General features: G+C 46.6%; 3 protein-coding genes across 3 annotated transcripts in view; 1 reads left to right on the top strand and 2 right to left on the bottom strand.

Annotated features, from left to right (window-relative positions):
* The window catches only part of LOC132401384 (collagen alpha-1(I) chain-like), a 43952-nt gene extending 37569 nt beyond the window's left edge, over positions 1–6383 (top strand). The window contains exon 5 of the mRNA XM_059983509.1: positions 6003–6383. The gene's annotated coding sequence lies outside the window, so the exon portion shown is untranslated. The remainder of the gene's footprint in view (positions 1–6002) is intronic.
* The window catches only part of LOC132401288 (zinc finger protein 214-like), a 1156463-nt gene that overhangs the window by 92934 nt on the left and 1043503 nt on the right, over positions 1–20026 (bottom strand). The window lies entirely within an intron of this gene.
* Positions 10734–11963, bottom strand: LOC132401383 (uncharacterized). Its single transcript, XM_059983508.1, has one exon. The coding sequence runs from the start codon at positions 11961–11963 to the stop codon at positions 10734–10736; it is 1230 nt and encodes a 409-aa protein (XP_059839491.1).

Raw genomic sequence — 20026 nt, 5'->3', positions numbered from 1 at the left:
CAAGCCAAATTTCAGCATCCTGCATCAGTGAGGTCACTCCCAAGCAGAAATTTTGCAGCAGACTAGAATTTCAGGAAGTGCTGTCCAATCTCTTCTGAAGAAATGGGAAAGGTTGAGCATCAGAAATCAGTGGTCGGCCATGGAAACTGCATGCAGCAGATGAAAGATACATGAAACTGACGCCCTTCTAAGTCGAGAGGAATCCAGGACTGCTATCAGCTCCAGACTTTCAGAAACCACTGGAACCCATACACCCCTCTAGCATCCGAAGAAGTTTTGTCTGAAGAGGGCTTTATGGAAGAATAGTTGCAGAAGGCGATTCCTCCAAAGTGGAAGCGAAGCCAAGAGACTCACCTATGGAAAATGAAATGGAAGCACTGGGGTGCTGAACAAAGGCCGCAAGTGACCGGAACTGATGAGTCAAAATTTTGTTTCAAGCAGGAGACAGTCTGTCCACAGATGAGCTTAGAGAGCCACACTGATGAGTGTCTGCAGCCCAGAGTCAAGCACGGTGGAGGTTCCCTGCAGGTTTGGAGTTGGTGATCTGGTCAGAGGAAAAGCAGATTCTCATCCATCTCACAATACCATCAGGGAAGAAATGAGACTGGAAACATGGCCAAGGTGATAAATGACTATCTTCTATGAAAGGAAGAGCAAGGAGCATTACAACAGTTGGTATAGCTTCCCCAGAGCCCTGATCTAACCATTGAGACTGTCTCCGATTCCTGGAAGAGATAGAAGCAAGCAAAACAACTAAAGTCTGCAGAACAGTGGCATGATCTCCAAGATGCCTGGAAGAACATACCAGCAGAGTTACTTTTAAAACTGCATGAGACCGTACCTATGAGAATTGATGAAATTTTAAATGGGAGGTGGTCACAGCAAATATTCATGTAACTTAGTCTCTTTTACCATTTACTGGTCTTTATGCTTTTACTTGATGTTTAGAAGCTCTTCATTTCATTATTTTTTGAAGTCATCTTCATATATTAGTATGTACTTACATGTGCCTAAAACTTTAGCACAGTACTTTTTGTCACCTAATTACAGGAAGGATGTTAATAAGGTTGAAAGAGTGCAGAGAAGGTTTACAAGGATGTTGCCGGGACTTGAGAAGCAGTTACAGAGAAAGGTTGAATAGGTTAGGACTTTATTCCCTGGAGCGTAGAAGAAAGAGGGGAGATTTGACAGAGGTGTATAAAATTATATTGGGTATAGATAGAGTGAATGCAAGCAGACTTTTTCCACTGAGGCTGGGGGAGAAAAAAACCAGAGGACATGGGTTAAGGGTGAAGGGGGTAAAGTTTAAAGGGAACATGGGTGGGGTCTTCTTCACACAGAGAGTGGTGGGAGTGTGGAATGAGCTGCCAGATGAAGTGGTAAATGGGGGCTCACTTTTACCATTTAAGAAAAACTTGGACAGGTACATGGATGAGAGGGGTATGGAAGGATATGGTCCGGGTGCAGGTCAGTGGGACTAGGCAGAAAAAGCTTTGGCTCAGCCAAAATGGGCCGAGGGGCCTCTTTCTTTGCTGTAATGTTCTGTGGTTGTACTGTAGATTAGGAAAGTTGATCTTTAGCTAATGAGGAATGTTCAATTGTCTAGTCTAATAGAAGAACAAAAGCTGTCTTTGATACTGGTGTTACATTCCTTCAGACTCTTTGCGATGAGAGTGGTGCCAGGACAGAATGTTTAGTGTGGGTGATTGTGCTGGGCTATCGCAAACTGTAGACAGAGCCCATGAAGGAGAGGCTGGACACTGTGAGGTACGGAGCTGTGTCATCTCTCAGGGTCCTGGACAGAGCAGTTGGAGATTGATTGCTGGGTTGTTTACAGTGGTGTCCGTCTTCGGGAGCTGAGGGGCCATGGCTGCTGCTCCCAATTGTGCAGCATCTTCCAGTGATCATTGCTGGCTGTGAGCACACTCACCTTGCCATGAACGGTGAACAGAGAATGTCAGGGAGGCCACCCTTTGCTCATCCCTGATATCACTTTGAATGCCTCACATTAGCTTTGGGACTGGAATCATAACACCCCCACCCCCATTGTTTATGAGATGGGGAGCATATCCCAAACGCTTCCCCTCAATGCAGCTCATAACTTCCTTTTGTTTTAATCAACTGACCATTACGATCCAATTTTACCAGGGTGGAGTTTCATCTTTTACCCTATCTGTCAGTGTTACTAGCCAGTCGATATGAGGAAACAAAATGTCCTGGCCTCCAATTAAATTGTTACTTTGAGATAGTGTTTCTGAACAAGATCGGATCTGTTTGAAGCATCACAGCTATCATTATTTGTGTTCCCATGATATCTGCCTGATATGGGCAGCAGAGTCAGAGTCAAAGAGTGACACAGTTTGGAAACTGGCAGGATTGTTGTGACAAATGTGCCATTCTGAGCTGGTGCCATTGCCCAGTGTTAGTGGGACAGGCCAGCGACACCTCTTCAGTGCTTTGGAGCTTTACTAACTTCCCCTTCCACAAAGCAAGGTGTTTACAACTTTCTCTTGAATTTATTTTGGAATTGCTGTATCTATAAAATGTTACATTTGTACATGAGTCATATTTTCTGACTGTGTTGTGTTACGAAGGATGAACAGCTCTGATGGGCAGAAGGGTGCAGGGTTGCCCATGTCCCCCTCCCCTGGGAGAATCACAAACCGTTACTGTTGCCAGGCTGTTAATGAGAGAGAAAGAGATGGAACAAAGCATACTGGGACTGGAACATTTACTTCAGACAAGGGCAAGATAACACCGGGGGAAAGAGACCATATTATGACTCCTGTAAGACTCACGGCTCCGGAGAGGGCTGTTTACTTGGTACCATTCTGTTCATTAAAATTCCTCAGTGGACAGCCGGAGTGGGCTGGTTTGATGGACTAAGCCATTCAAAACTGATTGACACCTGAGACCCCGTGAGTAGGGATAAAAGTGAGGTCTGGGGAGACACCCCTCAGACACACCAGGAGACACACTAGTGAGCACTGCTTAAGTGTTGGAACCCATGAGAAGGTGCGGGGCATCAGAGACCGAACGAAGGATCGGTCAATTTTAACTCACAGTGTTTATAGCGAGGCCGGTGGGGGCTTGTGTGTGTGTCCACCCTTGCCTGGGTGACGAGTCCACCACGGAAGAACGGTCAAGCTAAAGGACAGAGGGGTCATACCTGAATGGCCACAACAACACATTGACCGATCAGGATCATAAAGGAAGGTTTGCAAGACAATAGCTGTCACTGTTTGCTCGCTCTCTCTCTCTCTCTCTCTCTCTCTCTCTCTCTCTCTCTCTCTCTCTCTCTCCAACAATTACAACACATCGACCAACAACATCAGCCTGTATGAACTGAACTGAACTTTATATTCACATATGACAATTCCTTATCCCCTAGACATCAATAGAGCTTGTTTATTATTGATTATTACTATACCCACACTTTTAGGTTTAGTATTGCTAACGTGTATTATCGGTATATTTGCATTGTTGATATAGATTTGTATATTTTACCAATAAGCGCTGTTTTGAAAACAGACACTTCTACCTTTGCTGGTAAGACACCCAGTTACGGGCTACGTAACAGTTGTAACTCACTGGCAGCCCTTTATGAGTATTGTTTCCTACCTGCTAGACAGGAAGTTGATAGAAACATAGAAAATCTACAGCACAGTACAGGCCCTTCCGCCCACCAAGGTGTGCCAAACATGTCCCTAACTTAGCTAGGGTTACCCATAGCCCTTTATTTTTATAAGCTTCATGTAACTATCCAAAAGTCTCTTAAAAGACCCTACCGTAGCCGCCTCCACCACCATTGCAGGCAGTCCATTCCACCGCATAAAAAAACTTACCCCGATATCTCCTCTGTACCTCCTCCCAAGCACCTTAAACCTGTGCCCTCTTGTGGCAGCCATTTCAGTCTTGAGAAAAAACTTCTGTCTATCCACACGATCAATACTTCTCATCATCTTATGCACCTCTGTCAGGTCACCTCTCATCGTCCTTTACTCCAAGGAAAAAAGGCTGAGTTCACTCAACCTATTCTCATAAGGCATGCCCCCCAATCCGGGCAATATCCTTGTAAATCTCCTCTGCACCCTTTCTATGGCTTCTGTATCCTTCCTGTAGTGAGGTGACCAGAACTGAGTAAGTGGGGTCTGACCAGGGTCCTATATAGCTGCAACATTACCTCTCGGCTCTTAAACTCAATTCCACGATTGATGAAGGCCAATGCACCGTACGCCTTCTTAGCCACAGAGTCAACCTGCACAGCTCCTTAGAGTGTCCTATTGACTCGGACCCCGAGATTCCTCTGATCCTCCACACAGCCAAGAGTTTTACCATTAATACCATATTCTGCCATCATATTTGACCGACCAAAATGAACTACCTCACACTTATCTGGATTGAACTCCATCTGCCACTTCTCAGCCCAGTTTTGTATCCTATCACTGTCCCGCTGTAAACTCTTAATGGCCCTCCACACTATCTACAAGACCTTCAACCTTTGTGTCATCAGCAAATTTACTAACACATCCCTCCACTTCTTCATCCAGGTCATTTATAAAAATCACTAAGAGTAAGGGCCCCAGAACAGATCCCTGAGACACTCCACTGGTGACTGACCTCCATGCAGAATATGACCTGTCTACAACCACTTTTTGCCTTCTGTGGCAAGCCAGTTCTGGATCCACAAAGCAATCTCCCCTTGGATCCCATACCTCCTTACTTTCTCAACAAACCTCGCATGGGAAACCTTATCAAATGCCTTGCTGAAATCCAGATACACTACATCGACTTTCTAACCTAATCAATGTGTTTAGTCGCATCCTCAAAAATTTGAATCAGGCTCGTAAAGCATGACCTGCACTTGGCTCATCATTTACTCTGCTAGATCCATCCAAGTTAGGAAACTCGTGCAAGTATTCCACTTTGCCGCTGTTTAACAACCAAGTTAGTTTCACACGCTCATCTCAATGGGAGCATATTTCTGATAACCCAGTTTACAATATCCCGATGGGTGGTCACAGCCATTTCCCCAGAGTAGGGGAGTCTAAAATCAAACTTCAAGTGAAATTGGAGAGATTTAAATGGAGATAAGGAGCAAGTTTATTTTTCACATAAGTGGTGGACATGTGGAACGAGATACCAGATGTGGTGGTGGAGGTGGGTACCAGATGTGAATGGAGAGCCCGGAGCCTCAAGCCATCCAGCAGCCTCAATTTATAGAAACTCAATATCAACCCGCCAGAACAGGAAACAATCGGTAATCCCTAGGATCGGCACCGTGTCTGCTCAGCACCGCCCTTGGTTGGAGGTTTGCACATCGCCCCCAGTAGTTGGTGATTCTTGCAGCACCACCAGTGCCCAAACATCTATGTAGTGCCCCCAGTGGCCGGAGGTCCCCACAGCATCACCAGTGACCGGAGGACTTGCTGGAGGAACTCGGTAGGTCAGTTAGCATCTGTCGAAAAGCGTGAACAGTTGACGTTTCGGGTTGAGACCCATCTTCAGGACTGAGAAGTGGGGAAAATATCTGAATAAAAATGGGGCAAGTGAGGAAAAGGCTTGCTGGAAGGTGATAGTTGAATCCAAGTAGGTGGGAAAGCTCATGAGCTGGAGAAGAAGGAATCGAATAGGAGAGGAGAGTGGACAATAGGAGAAAGGGATGGAGGAGTGGACCCAGAGGGAGGTTGTAAGCAGGTGAGGAAGTGAAAGGTCAGAGAGGAAGTTGGGGTGAGAGGTAAATTTATTCACTGGAAGGAGAAAGCGATCTTCATGCCATCAAGTTGGAGGGTACCCAGACATGAATATAAGGTGCTGATCCTGGGCCCTGAGGATGGCCTCATCATGGCACAAAAGGAGCCTATGGATTGACATGTCAGAACAGTAACAGGAATCAGAATTCAAATGTTTGGACACCGGGAAATCCCGCTTATAGCGTATGATTCAAAGGTTTATTTATTATAAAAACATGTATCCATTTTCAACTTTTTTTTCTTCTCCAGAAAGCTATGAAATAAAGAATAAAATTGAAGTCATTCAGAAAGAAAGATCAGACTCCTCTCCCTGTACAAAAAAGAACTGCATCCAGATTATCAATCTCCAAAACCCACCCCTGCCTGCATGAAATGGGACAAGAGCATTGACCACCCCACCCAAACCCACCTGGCTCAAATGCAGAGGAGCTGGTAACACAATGTAGAAGAAGTCACATCGTGAGCACCAGACAGAATAGACGATTCCAGAAGATTTGGAGGTTCAGTTGTTGCCTCATCTGCAAGGACTTTTTAGTCAACAGAGAGGGTTCTGCCCTTTCACCTGGACATCACCGAACTCAACATCAACTACATCCAAACCATGCTGAGTGAACTTTAATGACCAATAAATTTAATTCCTCTCAGCAATCAGCTGTCTGAATGGTTCATTGACTTTAAAGGAAGAGGTATCTCTGGTCCATATTGTCAAGGTGTTTAGTTTACCAAGACACAAAGAATGCAGAATCTAGAAGCTTTCCATTAATTAATACATCAACAAGAAGCCTGTTTTTCATTTATTCTGACTAATCTAGGATCAGGTAATGGGGGAGACAGTTAGAGCTGTCCGTAGGCAGTGTGTGGGAAGTCAGGGTCAACACAGTTGTCCCTGATGACCACACCTGCAATAGGTGCATCCAGCTGCAGCTCCTATCAGACCGAGTTAGGGAATTGGAGCAGGAGCTGGATGAACTATGGATCATTCGGGAGGCAGAGATAGATAAGAGTTATCAGGAGGCAGTCACACCGAAAAGACAGGAGGTAGGCAAATGGGTGACAGTCAAGAGAGGCAAGGGGAGCAGACAGAGAGAGAAGAGCACCCCTGTGGCCGTTCCCATCAACAATAAGTATACCGTTTTGGATACTGTTGGTGGGGATGACCTACCAGGAACAAGCTGCAGTAATCCTGTCTCTGGCACTGAGGTTGGACTCTCGACTAGGAAGGGGAGGAGGAAAGAGAAGAGAGCAGTATTGATAGGGGATTATATAGTCGGGGGGTGGATAGGAGATTTTGTGGGGAAGATCGGGAGTCTCGGATGGTATGTTGCTTCCCTGGTGCCGGGGTCCGAGACATCTCAGATCGGGTGCAGGTTATTCGCGAGAGGAGGGCAAGAACCCAGATGTTGTGGTCCACGTAGGGACCAACGACATGGGTAGGATGAGTGTGGGGGTCCTGTGTAGTGAGTTCAGGGAGTTAGGTGTGAAGCTGAAGAGCAGGACCTCCAGGCTAACAATCTCAGGATTGCTACCTGTGCCACGTGCGAGTGAGGCAAGGAACAGAAGGATTATAAAGATTAATATGTGGCTGAGAGGATGGTGCAGGAGGGAGGGCTTCTGGTTTGTAGATAATTGGGCTTTGTTCCAGGGAAGGTGGGATTTGTTCCAAAGGGATGGTTTGGAACTGGAGCGGTACTAATATTCTTGCAGGGAAGTTTGCTAGTGCTTCTTGGGGGGGTTTAAGCTAAATTTGCAGGGGGCGGGGATCCAGAATGTGAGAGAGGATAGCGAGAGGAAGAATGAAGGACAGGTGGGGACTACACAGTTCCGGAATATTAAGTGTGTAGTAGAGGAAGGTGAGACGGAACAAGTGATAAGGAGGACTCATGTACAGAGGGATGGTCTGACAGAACATGGAGTTAAATGTGTTGAAAAAATAAGTAAATTTAGGAAGGACAACAAAATTCTAGGGGCGTATAGCCCGATGGGAGTTCGGGGGGCTGGGTTAAGCACAGTAGGCAGCGATTCAAACAGAGAGAGGAGAAATGGGTTAAAAATTCTATATCTGAATGCACGAAGTGTCAGAAATAAGGCGGATGAGCTTGAAGCCCAGGTGCAAATGTGTAAGTATGATGTTGTTGAGATAACGGAGACATGGCTGCAGGTAGATCAGACCTGGGAAATGAATGTACAAGGGTATACGTGCTATTGTAGGGACAGAAATGTGGGCAGAGGGGTTGGGGTGGCCCTGTTGGTGAGGAATGAGTTTCAGTCCTTTGCAAGGGGGGACATAGGGTCAGGAGAAGTAGAGTCTGTGTGGATATAACTGAGGAACAGTAAGGGCAAAAGGACCCAAATGGGTGTTGTCTACAGGCCACCAAACAGTAGCATGGATATTGGGTGCAAGTTGAATAGGGAGTTAACATTGGCATGTGGCTAAGGTAATGTCTCAGTAGTTATGGGGGATTTCAATATGCAGGTGAACTGGGAGAATCAGGTTGGTGCTGGACCACAGGATAGGGAGTTTGTAGAGTGCCTACGGGATGCATTCTTGGAACAGCTTGTACGAGAGCCGACCAGGGACAAGGCTATTCTGGATTTAGTGTTATGTAATGAACAGGATTTGATAAGCGATCTTGCAGTAAAGGAGCCATTAGGAGGTAGTGATCACAATATGATAAGTTTTTATCTGCAATTTGAGAAGGATAAGGGCAGCTCGGAGGTGTCAGTGTTGCAGATGAACAGCGGAGACTATGGAGCCATGAGGGAGGAGCTGGCCAAAGTTGACTGGACGGATAGTCTAGCAGAAAAGACAGTGGAACAGCAATTCCTAGTATTCTTGGGAATAATGCTCAAGGTGCAAAATCAGTTCATCCCCCAGAGAAGGAAGGATTCAAAGTGGGAAAGGGGCCACAGTGGTTGACAAAGGAAGTCAGAGATTGCATAGCATTAAAAAAAATGGAAATATTACAGAGCTAAGGTGAGTGGGAGGACAGATAATTGGAAAGTTTTTAAGGAACAACAGAACTTAACTAAAAAGACAATACAGGGAGAGGAAATGAAATACAAACGTAAGCTAGCCAGGAATATAAAGGAAGATAGCAAAAGCTTTTTTAGGTATGTGAAGAGAAAGAAGATAGTTAAGAACAATGTTGGGCCCTTGAAGAATGAATTGGGTGAAATTGTTATAGGAAACAGAGAAATGGCAGAAGAATTTAATGAGTACTTTAGATCTGTTTTCACTAAGGAAGACACAAGCAATCTCCCAGATGTATGGATGGGCCAAGGACATAGGGTAACAGGAAATGAAACAGATTGACATTCGGAAGGAAACTTTGATGAGAAGACTGATGGGACTTAAGGCTGACAAATCCCCAGGTCCAGATGGTCTGCACCCTAGGGTACTAAAGGAGGTGCCCCTGGAAATTGTGGATGCATTGGTAATCATTTTCCAATGTTCCTTAGATTCAGGATCAGTTCCTGAGGATTGGAGAATGGCTAATGTTATCCCACTTTTTAAGAAAGGAGGGAGGGAGAAAGAGAACTATCGAGCTGTCAGCCTGACATCGGTGGTGGGAAAGATGCTAGAGTCCATTATTAAGGATGCAATAGTGGCATATCTAGATAGCAGTGATAGTATTGGGCTGAGCCGGCATGGATTTACCAAGGGTAAATCATGCTTGACTAATCTGTTGGAGTTTTTCGAGGATGTAACCAGGAAGTTAGACGGGGGAGATCCAGTGGATGTAGTGTACCTCGATTTTCAGAAGGCATTTGATAAGATAAGGTCCCACATAGAAGATTGGTGGGTAAAATCAGAGCTCATGGCATTGGGGGGAAGATATTGACACGGGTAGAAAACTGGTTGGCAGATAGAAAGCAAAGGGTAGCGGTGAATGGGTGTTTCTCAGAATGGCAGGTGGTGACTAGTGGGGTGCCACAGGGCTCGGTATTGGGACCACAGCTGTTCACCATTTACGTTAATGATTTGGATGAAGGCATAGAAAATAACATCAGCAAATTTGCTGATGATACCAAGCTGGGTGGCAGTGTGACATGTGATGAGGATGTTAGGAGAATTCAGGGTGACTTGGATAGGCTGGGTGAGTTGGCAGATTCTTGGCAGATGACGTTTAATGTGAATAAGTGTGAGGTTATCCACTTTGGGAGTAAGAACAGGAAGGCAGATTATTATCTGAACGGTGCAGAGATGGGTAAGGAAGAAATACAAAGAGATCTCGGAGTCCTTGTTCATCAGTCACAGAAGGTGAATGAGCAAGTGCAGCAGGCAGAGGAGAAGGCTAATGGAATGTTGGCCTTTATTACAAAGGGAATTGAGTACAAGAGCAAGGAAATCCTCTTGCATTTGTACAGAGCCCTGGTGAGACCACACCTGGAGTATTGTGTACAGTTTTGGTCTCCAGAGTTAAGGAAGGACATCCTGGCTGTAGAGGAAGTGCAGTGTAGATTCACGAGGTTAATTCCTGGGATGTCAGGAATGTCTTACGCAGAGAGGTTAGAGAGACTGGGCTTGTACACGCTGGAATTAAGGAGACTGAGAGGGGATCTGATTGAAACATATAAGATTATTAAGGGATTGGACAAGATAGAGGCAGGAAATATGTTCCAGATGCTGGGAGAGTCCAGTACCAGAGGGCATGGTTTGAGAATAAGGGGTAGGTCATTTAGGACAGAGTTAAGGAAAAACTTCTCCCAGAGAGTAGTGGGGGTCTGGAATGCACTGCCTCGGAAGGTAGTGGAGGCCAATTCTCTGGATGCTTTCAAGAAGGAGCGAGACAGGTATCTTATGGATAGGGGAATCAAGGGATACGGGGACAAGGCAGGAACCCGGTATTGACAGTAATTGATCAGCCATGATCCCAAAATGGCGGTGCAGGCTCGAAGGGCCGAATGGTCTACTTCTGCACCTATTGTCTATTGTCTCCTCTCTCACTGTGAAATGGGAACAACACTATTTTTCCCTTGCTAGGGAGAGGAAGAGGCTGTTGTGCATCGAATTGTTGAGTGAATGAGTAATTTTTGGGGTGTTGCAAGTCTGTGTCTGCTGATGTTTTGCTGCACGCTTGTGTGCTCGGCGGAGGGGGCTGATGCATTTTCTGCGGGTGGGGGTGTCGATGCTGCACACCTGTGCTCGGCGGAGGGGGCTGATGCATTTCCTGCTGGTGGGGGTGTCGATGCTGCACACGTGTGCTCGGCGGAGGGGGCTGATGCATTTCCTGCTGGTGGGGGTGTCGATGCTGCACACTTGTGCCTGGCGGAGGGGGCTGATGCATTTCCTGCTGGTGGGGGTGTCGATGCTGCAAACGTGTGCTCGGCGGAGGGGGCTGATGCATTTCCTGCTGGTGGGGGTGTCGATGCTGCAAACGTGTGCTCGGCGGAGGGGGCTGATGCATTTCCTGCTGGTGGGGGTGTCGATGCTGCAAACGTGTGCTCGGCGGAGGGGGCTGATGCATTTTCTGCGGGTGGGGGTGTCGATGCTGCAGACGTGTGCTCGGCGGAGGGGGCTGATGCATTTTCTGCGGGTGGGAGTGTCGATGCTGCACGCTTGTGTGCTCGGCGGAGGGGGCTGATGCATTTTCTGCGGGTGGGGGTGTCGATGCTGCACACGTGTGCTTGGCTGAGGGGGCTGATGCATTTTCTGCGGGTGGGGGTGTCGATGCTGCACACGTGTGCTCGGCGGAGGGGGCTGATGCATTTCCTGCTGGTGGGGGTGTCGATGCTGCACACGTGTGCTCGGCGGAGGGGGCTGATGCATTTTCTGCGGGTGGGGGTGTCGATGCTGCACGCTTGTGTGCTCGGCGGAGGGGGCTGATGCATTTTCTGCGGGTGGGGGTGTCGATGCTGCACACTTGTGCTTGGCGGAGGGGGCTGATGCATTTCCTGCTGGTGGGGGTGTCGATGCTGCACACCTGTGCTCGGCGGAGGGGGCTGATGCATTTCCTGCTGGTGGGGGTGTCGATGCTGCACACCTGTGCTCGGCGGAGGGGGCTGATGCATTTCCTGCTGGTGGGGGTGTCGATGCTGCACACCTGTGCTCGGCGGAGGGGGCTGATGCATTTCCTGCTGGTGGGGGTGTCGATGCTGCACACTTGTGTGCTTGGTGGAGGGGCTGATGCATTTTCTGCTGGTGGGGGTGTCTGCTGCTGCTTGTGCATTGTGGTTGAGGGTATTTGGGGGGCTTAGGGTTTCTACCATTCTTTGGGTCTCTTCTCCGTTTTTGAAGATATCCGTGAAGAAAAAGAAATTCAGGAGAAAATGAATTTCAGGATGTGCATTATATACATTTCTCTGACATTAACTACACCTATTGGGCCTATTGAATACACTGTGTGTGGACCCCGCTGACAAGCCTTGTCAAGACAAGCACCAAGCTGTCTTCTCCAACAACACGGCACAGCCGGGTACATAGCAGGGGATTTTACATCACAAAACATTGGATTCAGTGATGAAACGCGTGCTTAACTTTGTTGTCCCACTGAAATCACAAGATACATTCATTATGTGTTTTATTCCCGAGCGCTCTCCCGCACGTGACATCACACTGACGTTCCCACGTGCCTGTTGTCACCGGGATCTGCCGTCACGTGCGTGGTGCCTTACGTTGCACACTCGCTACTCAGCTCAAGTTTGGTCTTTTTAACCGGGGAGCAACTGTCATGTGCTCCCTCCCCGCCAACCCCCTCCCTCAATGTCAACAGAGTAGTTACTGGCTGCGCTATTCCGATTGGTGCGTGGAGATGTCAATTACCGTTTATACCCAATAGCAGAGGCAGAGCAGCCGTGAGGGCGTTACCTCCGCTGACCCCGTCTCTTGCTCCTGCCTCAAATACCCTGGCAAAGTGGAATAAGCGGCAATCCCGCTCTTTGATTTATTTCCATTTCTCTCCAAGGCAGGTTGGGGGAGCGGGGAAGGGAGCAGTTTGGGAAGCTGTCTTCTGCAGCCGATACTGACGGATCGCTGAGAGGTAGGAGCAGGACGCTTGGCCCATCGGCTTGATGCCGGCTCCCTGGGAAGAGATCCTGACAGTGGAAGGAGGTATGGGGGAGGGGGATTTAATTGTAAGAATAAAGATGGTGTGAGGGGACAGACAGGATATTTGTCCCGGTGCAGAACTGTGGGGGGGGGGGGAGGGGGAGGTGTAGTGGAAACATCTGTGGTAATATCGGAGCCCAAGTTAGTGGTGAGCAGAGGGATTCACCACATTGGGGGCGGGAGAGGGGGAACACCGGCAGACTGTTGCCTGGCAAGTGGGGCGAATCGTCTGAGGAATGTGGGAATGCAAGTGGTGTTGAGGGTCGATGAACTGGGCGGGGGTTTTTTGAATGACAGAACGAGCTGGAATGGCTGAATGGACTGCTCCTGTTCCTGTGTGACAACATTTTGGCTGAGGGACCAAATTCAACATTTCCAAGACTATTATTGACACAAATTGTATACTTGTGTATTGATAATGACAGAGAATTGAGTAATTTATGTTCTGTGTGTTATCTGAATGTACTTGCCTGTGATGCTGCCACAAGTCAGTGTTTCTCTGTACCTGTGCCTTCCCGTACCTGTGCACTTGGTAACAAATTCAACAGGACCTGAGAGAACTCCGTGAGATTTCAGTAGTGTTGATATCTTGGCACCTCAGTAGGTCAAATTTAAAGAGACGGTCCAATGTAAAACGTAATATCTGAGTATTATCAATTAGTAGAGGCATCTTGGAGTCCAAGTTCATTGCTCCACAGATTGCTCGGGTGGTTAAGAAATCAAACGGCATGCTTGTCTTTATTAGTCGAGGCTTTGCGTTCAAAAGTCAAATAGTTGCGTTGAGCTTTATCAGACTCTAGTTCGGCCGCACCTGGATTATTTCATACAGTTCTGGTTGCCCCATTCTAGGAAGGATGTCGGGATTTTGGAGAGGTTGCAGAAGAGGTTTACCAGGATATTGCCTGGATCAGAGGGCATGAACTATAATAAGAGTTTGGACAAACTTGGGTTGTTTTTTCTGCAGTGGTAAAGGCTGGGATGGGACTTCTGGAGATTTATAAGATTATGAGAGGCAAAGGGAGAGGAGACCGACAATATCTTTATCCTAGGGCTGAAGGAGATGGGAGGAACAGTGGTCGGACGTTGGAATGTGCTGACTGGGGTGGTGCAGAGGCAGATACACTGGGGCCTTTTCAGAGACGTTTCGATGGGCACATGAATGTGAGGAAAGTGGATGCCCATAGACATTGTATAGGCTGAAGGGATTAGTTTCGTCCGACATTTGATTACTGATTTAATTCATTCGGAATGAATTGTGGGCTGAATGGTCTGTCCCTGTGCTGTTCTATGTTCCGCGTGGAGAGGTTTTGGGGTAACAGAGGCAAGAAGAGTGAGTGGAAACAACAGGTCAGCTGAAGTCCAATGTGGGAAATGTGAGGTCACCCACTTCTGCAGGAGGAACAGAAACAGAAGTTCCCCCATGTTCCCCTTAAACCTTTCACCTTCCAACCTTAACCCAACCTCGGTTAGAAAAGCCCGCTTGCACCTACCCGATGTATACCCCGCATAATTTTAAGAATCGTCATCAAATCTCCACTCAGACATCTACGTTCCAAGGAATACAGGACAAACTAATTCAGCATTTTCCTCTGACTCTGGTTGTCTGCTCCCGGCCACATTCTTGTGAATTTCTCCGTACCATTTCACAAAGGAGCTTTGAATGAAACCTGTACACACACAGTTTTGCTGTGAACTGTGTGTCCGACCAGGATAGGAATCAAACCTGTGACTGTGTGACCCGGGGTTGGGGGATGGCGAAGATGAGAACAGAAATTTTAAAATGCAGCTGCTGTACATATGAAATCCTGCAGAAAATGTGTCGGGCAGCGTGTGAGGGGCAAGGATAAGAGTCACTAGTTCAGGTGGGAGTTCCTCCAACGGTCACGTGATCCCATTGTGCACTCCCAATTTACCGGAATTCTGCAGCAGCCGCGGGAGCTGCTCCACAGGCATGTGTACTTTCATCTTTCATTCATCCAGACAAGATAGTGTAATCCAGTTATGTCTCACCCCTTCACTGTAAACGGGCATTTTCCTTCAATTAAGTCCATTCTGCTCGAAGTTCTGTCAATGGTTCCCGATATATGACCGTACGTCTGAGAGAATTAAGCCTGTTCCATTTGACAGACAGACATACTTTACTGATCCCGAGGAAAATTTGGTTTCATTACAGTTGCACGAACCAAGAATAGTGTAGAAATATAGAAATATAAACCATAAATAATTAAATAATAACAAGTAAATTATGCCAAATGGAAGTAAGTCCAGGACCAGCCTATCGGCTCAGGGTGTCTGTCACTCCGAGGGAGGAGTTGTCAAGTTTGATGGCCACAGGCAGGAATGACTTCCTATGACGCTCAGTGTTGCATCTCGGTGGAATGAGTCTCTGGCTGAATGTACTCTTGTGCCTAACCAGTACACTATGGAGTGGATGGGAGACATTGTCCAAGATGGCATGCAACTTGGACAGCATCCTCTTTTCAGACATTTATCTGTGCTTCTCAAAAATCTGTACCTTCAGTTAAGCCCCCCTCCAGAATTACCAAATCAGCAACTCAGTATGTCTAATATTCTCACCAATTAAAATGGGGAATCGGTTTATTATTTTTATATGTTTTCTCCATTATTATTTAATACATTATACTGCTGCTGTAAAGATAACGAATTTCATGACATTTGCCGGTTCCATTTATCTGTACACCAGCCTGTCACAAGGTCTGAGGGAGACGTTGTCAAGCCCTGGGGATTTATCCATCCTAATTTACCTCAAGACAGCAGGCTTCTGTTATGTAATCCGTATAAACTGTATGACTTGACTAGCTTCCCCCATTTCTATAGTCCCTATTTGTTTCAAGAAGAAACGCGGGCTCAGAGATGTGATTGAAAATTTCTGCCAACTCTTTTGGCTCCATGACTAGATGAGCATCGGGAGGTGTTTTTTGACAGCTATTGGGGAGTCTAGGACCTGAGGTCACAATCTCAATCCGTTTAATTGTATCTGGGGACCTTCTCTTTCATCATTCTGTCCAGAAGCAGGATCCGGATTGCACCTGTATCAATGCCTGGGGTTTATCATAGTTATAGGTTATTTGCAGATACAAAAATATGATGGACTTTTAACCACTTAATTGAACAAAGATGGAAACTTCAGTGTTATCATCACAAATGCACTGAGTGATAGTCTTTTGTAAATATCCCTTAGTTGACATTTGGAGCATCCAACAACGTGTTTTGATTTTGGACAGCTTCTGCACTGATGAAAACTTTGAGGAGATAGACTAAAAAAAGATTTACTGGATGCACCTCTCGAGATTGGGTTAAAACAACGACTGGAGTTTTAGCTTTCCCATTGCAAAATGTCTGAAAGTTCAGTCTCTATCTTTGTCATAATGCAACTCAGAGCGTGTGAGGTTGAGTCTGTTATTTCCTATGTTAGTTAGTTCTGCTGAGCCACTTCCTCCATCACCAGGGAAACAGCCCACCGGAAATGCAAAGAGAGTTGAACATTTTTATTGTTCTCTGGACACTGCCTCCCAGTGGAGAGACGGTGGTCTCAGGAGGCGGTGAGGCCAGGATTCTTAGGGCATTTACTGTATAGAATATGAAGCCTCAGTAGGAATGAAGGGATAACTAATGAATGTAGCGATTGCATTTATGCAAATCTGTTCACGATGTCACAAACATCTCCCAATCAGTCAATATTTCTGCGTAATTAAAAAAAAAATGTGCACTGAGATTCCAGTGCTTCATTTGCAATTTTGTATTAACAGCCTTTTGTTCCTGTTGCACCAGACGAAATGCTGTGGCCAATTGCACTGCTCCATGTCTCATTCAACAGTAAGATAATTATCAAATGTTTTCAATTTATCTGCTGGAGACAAGTTAAGGTGTATCCCCATCCGTTGGTGACCCACGGGTCACCAGCCCAGTTGAAGCATCATCGTGTCCCAGTTCTGTCGTGGGATGGAGGGGAGTTTTATTTTTAGAACTGGAATTAGCTGAGACACTACTGTATTTTACCCAAAAGAAAGAGATGATGCTCAGGCTATATTCCTGTGATGTGGACTCAATGAAATGGAACTGCCAGTGTTTGGACTTCAGTCCAGGCTTGTGCTTCTACAGATAGGGCTCGAAGTTCCTCCTTCTGAAATAAACCAGAGGTCCCTGGTCAGGTGGCGGGATATTGGTTGTATGGAAATTACTGACGACACCACCTAGTGTGTGACATGGCAATGATGTATTGGAAGGGCCGAGTGGCCTGCTCCTGTTCCTGTTGTCTGTGTGTTTAAAGAGAAGGTATAGGCAGTCCCTTATTGTGTCTGCAGGATGTCCTCGTGGGTGCTGTCGGGACCGGTGCTTGGAGCCCAGTTGTTCCGTGTTCATAATTTAGGATGTGTTGCCGAGGCTTTATAAGGCACTGGTGAGGCCTGACCTTGAATATTGTGGACGGTTTCTTGGCTGCTCATCTAAGAAAAGATGCGCTGGCAATGGAGAGGGTTTAGAGAAGGTTCACAAGGATGATTCCGGAAGGTAAGGTTAATTATATGAAGAAAGATTGATGGCTCTAGGTCTGTACTCGCGAGAATATAGAAGGATGAGGGGAGATCTCAATGAAATCTTTTGAATCTTGAAATCCCGAGACAGAGTGGTTATGGAAAGGATCTTTCCCATGGTAAGGGAGTCTAGGATAACAGGAGATAGACGTCCATTTATAACAGAGATATGGAGAAATTTCTCCAGCCAGAGGATGGTGAATTTGTGGAATTTGTTACCACAGGCTGCTGTGGAGACCAGGTCGCTGGGTGTACTTAAGGCAGAGTTTGCACACGGCGTCAACGGTTACGGCGAGAAAGCCAGTGAACGGGGCTGAGTCGGGGAAAAAAGAATCAGCCATGATTAAATGGGGGAGTAGACTCGATGGGCCAAGTGGCCTAATTCTGCTCCTGTGTCTTATAGTCTTGGGGAATCTGATTGTTATTGTCATGTGCCAAAGTTCAGTGAAAATCCTGCCTTGCAGATCAGTACATTACAACTGTACAATGTGATATAAAGTAAAAACAATAACTTTAACAAGCCATTTTGGTCACAGAGACAGAGCTGCGCAGGTAGACAGAAGGAGCAAGGTGACATCGAGCTACAGGTTCTGCCCATCGAGTTGTGAACTCGGGAGTCCATCTTCCACAGTTCATCTTTCCATAATCCAAGCTGATGTACCGAGTTTCCAGCGTTTTACTTTCAATTTTATATTATTCCTGTTAGCCTACAGGAAATGTGACGGCCAGTTGTATTGGGCAAGATCCAGTTTAACAATGTGATAATGATAAAATGTGTTCAATTTAGCCGCTGGAGATAAAGCAACATAACCCTGCCTGCTGGTGACCTACGCCCAGGGTTTCCAGCCTGATCTCAGCCCCAGTCAGAGGATTATCAGGTTCCCATTCTGCCACAGGTTGATGCAGGCGTGTTAGTGTTTGAACTCTGACGGGCCAAGGTGCTGCAGCATATTACCAGTAAAAAGGAGTCCTGGGAAGATTGGGTTATTACCCTGGAATGTAGACTCTGGGAATATGGAACTATTTGGCCCAGCTCACTACTTCTGCAGATGGTCTGGGTGTTCCTCTTTCCACAATGAATCAGAAGTCCGAGGCCGATGAACATTGGTTCAGGAGAACTCCCTGAACGTACCACTCACTGTGAGTTGTGGGGACGATGTGCGAGGATTCCGGGGTCAGTAAGTGACAGGTTCAGCTGTGGGGCTGCGTCCTGGGACATCACCGATATTGACCCATTGAGTCTCATGTATTCAAACACTGGTCCTTCAGACATTACACACCCACACGAAGGAAGGTAGAAAATAGGTGAGACGGAATGTGCCCAGAAGTATCACTCCTGCCTCTATCAGACCCAGTTGCAATCACTCCAGTTTGGTAACGTGCTGTCAGCATCCCAGCTGTTTAAAGCCACACACATTCCCTCAGTGTTTGCTCATTTTTAGGTTCTGCATCTGCTGAAGTAGCTTTTGGTCACCTCTGAGTGGGGAGATGGAAGCTCAGGGGAGAGGTCATACATAATATTTTTTCCAAAAAAAGTAATTGTTTGAACTTGCTACAGATTTGCTTGGCCTTTTCTCCGTGGAGCGACGGAGGATGAGAGGTGACCTGTTAGAGGTGTACGAGAGACCGAGAGGCATTGATTGTGTGGATAGTCAGAGGTTTTATCCTGGGGCTGAAATCACTGACATGAGTGGGCATAGTTTTAAGCTGCTTGGAAGTAGGTAGAGAGGGGATGTCAGGGGTAAGTTTTTGTACACAGAGAGTGGTGGGTGTGGAATGCATTGCTGGCGATTGTGGTGGTGGATACAATAGGGCCTTTTATGGGACACATAGATAGGTACGTGGAGCTTGGAAAAATAAAGGGCTAGGCTGTAGGGTAATTCTAGATAGTTTCTAGCGTAGTTTGCATGGTCGGAAGGACGTTGTGGGCCAAATGGCCTGTAATGTGCAGTAGATTTCTATGTTCCATGTTCAAACTTGCCAACTATATCCTATACATTCCCAACTAAATTATTGATTTAGACGACAAGTAACAACAGTTGCTAACCTGGGATATATCACTCGGCATTGGCCTTGAGTACAAGAAGCAGACTCAGCATCACCTTCTTACTGAAGGTAGATCAGAAAAGTAGTGTATCTGGATTTCAGCAAGGCATTTGACAAGATACCCCATGCAAGGCTTATTAGGAAAGTAAAGAGGCATGGGATCCAAGGGGACATTGCTTTGTGGATCCAGAATTGGCTTGCCCACAGAAGGCAAAGAATGGTGGTAGACGGGTCATATTCTGCAAGGAGGTCAGTGACCAGTGGTGTGTCTCAGGGATCTGTTCTGGGACCCCTACTCTTTGTGATTTTATAAAAGACCTGGATGCGGAAGTGGGGGGATGGGTTAGTAAATCTCATGACACAAAAGTTGGGGGTGTTATGGATAGTGTGGAGGGCTGTCAGAGTTTACAATGGGACATCGATAGAATGCAAAACTGGGTTGAGAAGTGGCAGATGGAGTTCAACTCAGATAAGTGTGAGGTGGTTAATTTTGGTAGGTTAAATATGATGGCTGAATATAGTATTAATGGTAAGACTCTTGGCAGTGTGGAGGAGCAGAAGGATCTTGGGGACCCAGTCAGCTACTGCACAGGTTGACTCTGGTTAAGAAGGCGTATGGTGTATTG

Source organism: Hypanus sabinus, chromosome 10 (genome assembly GCF_030144855.1).
Source record: "Hypanus sabinus isolate sHypSab1 chromosome 10, sHypSab1.hap1, whole genome shotgun sequence".
Taxonomy (NCBI): domain Eukaryota; kingdom Metazoa; phylum Chordata; class Chondrichthyes; order Myliobatiformes; family Dasyatidae; genus Hypanus; species Hypanus sabinus.
Note: the sequence above shows the minus strand (reverse complement) of the source record. Positions and strands in the feature narration are given on the sequence as shown.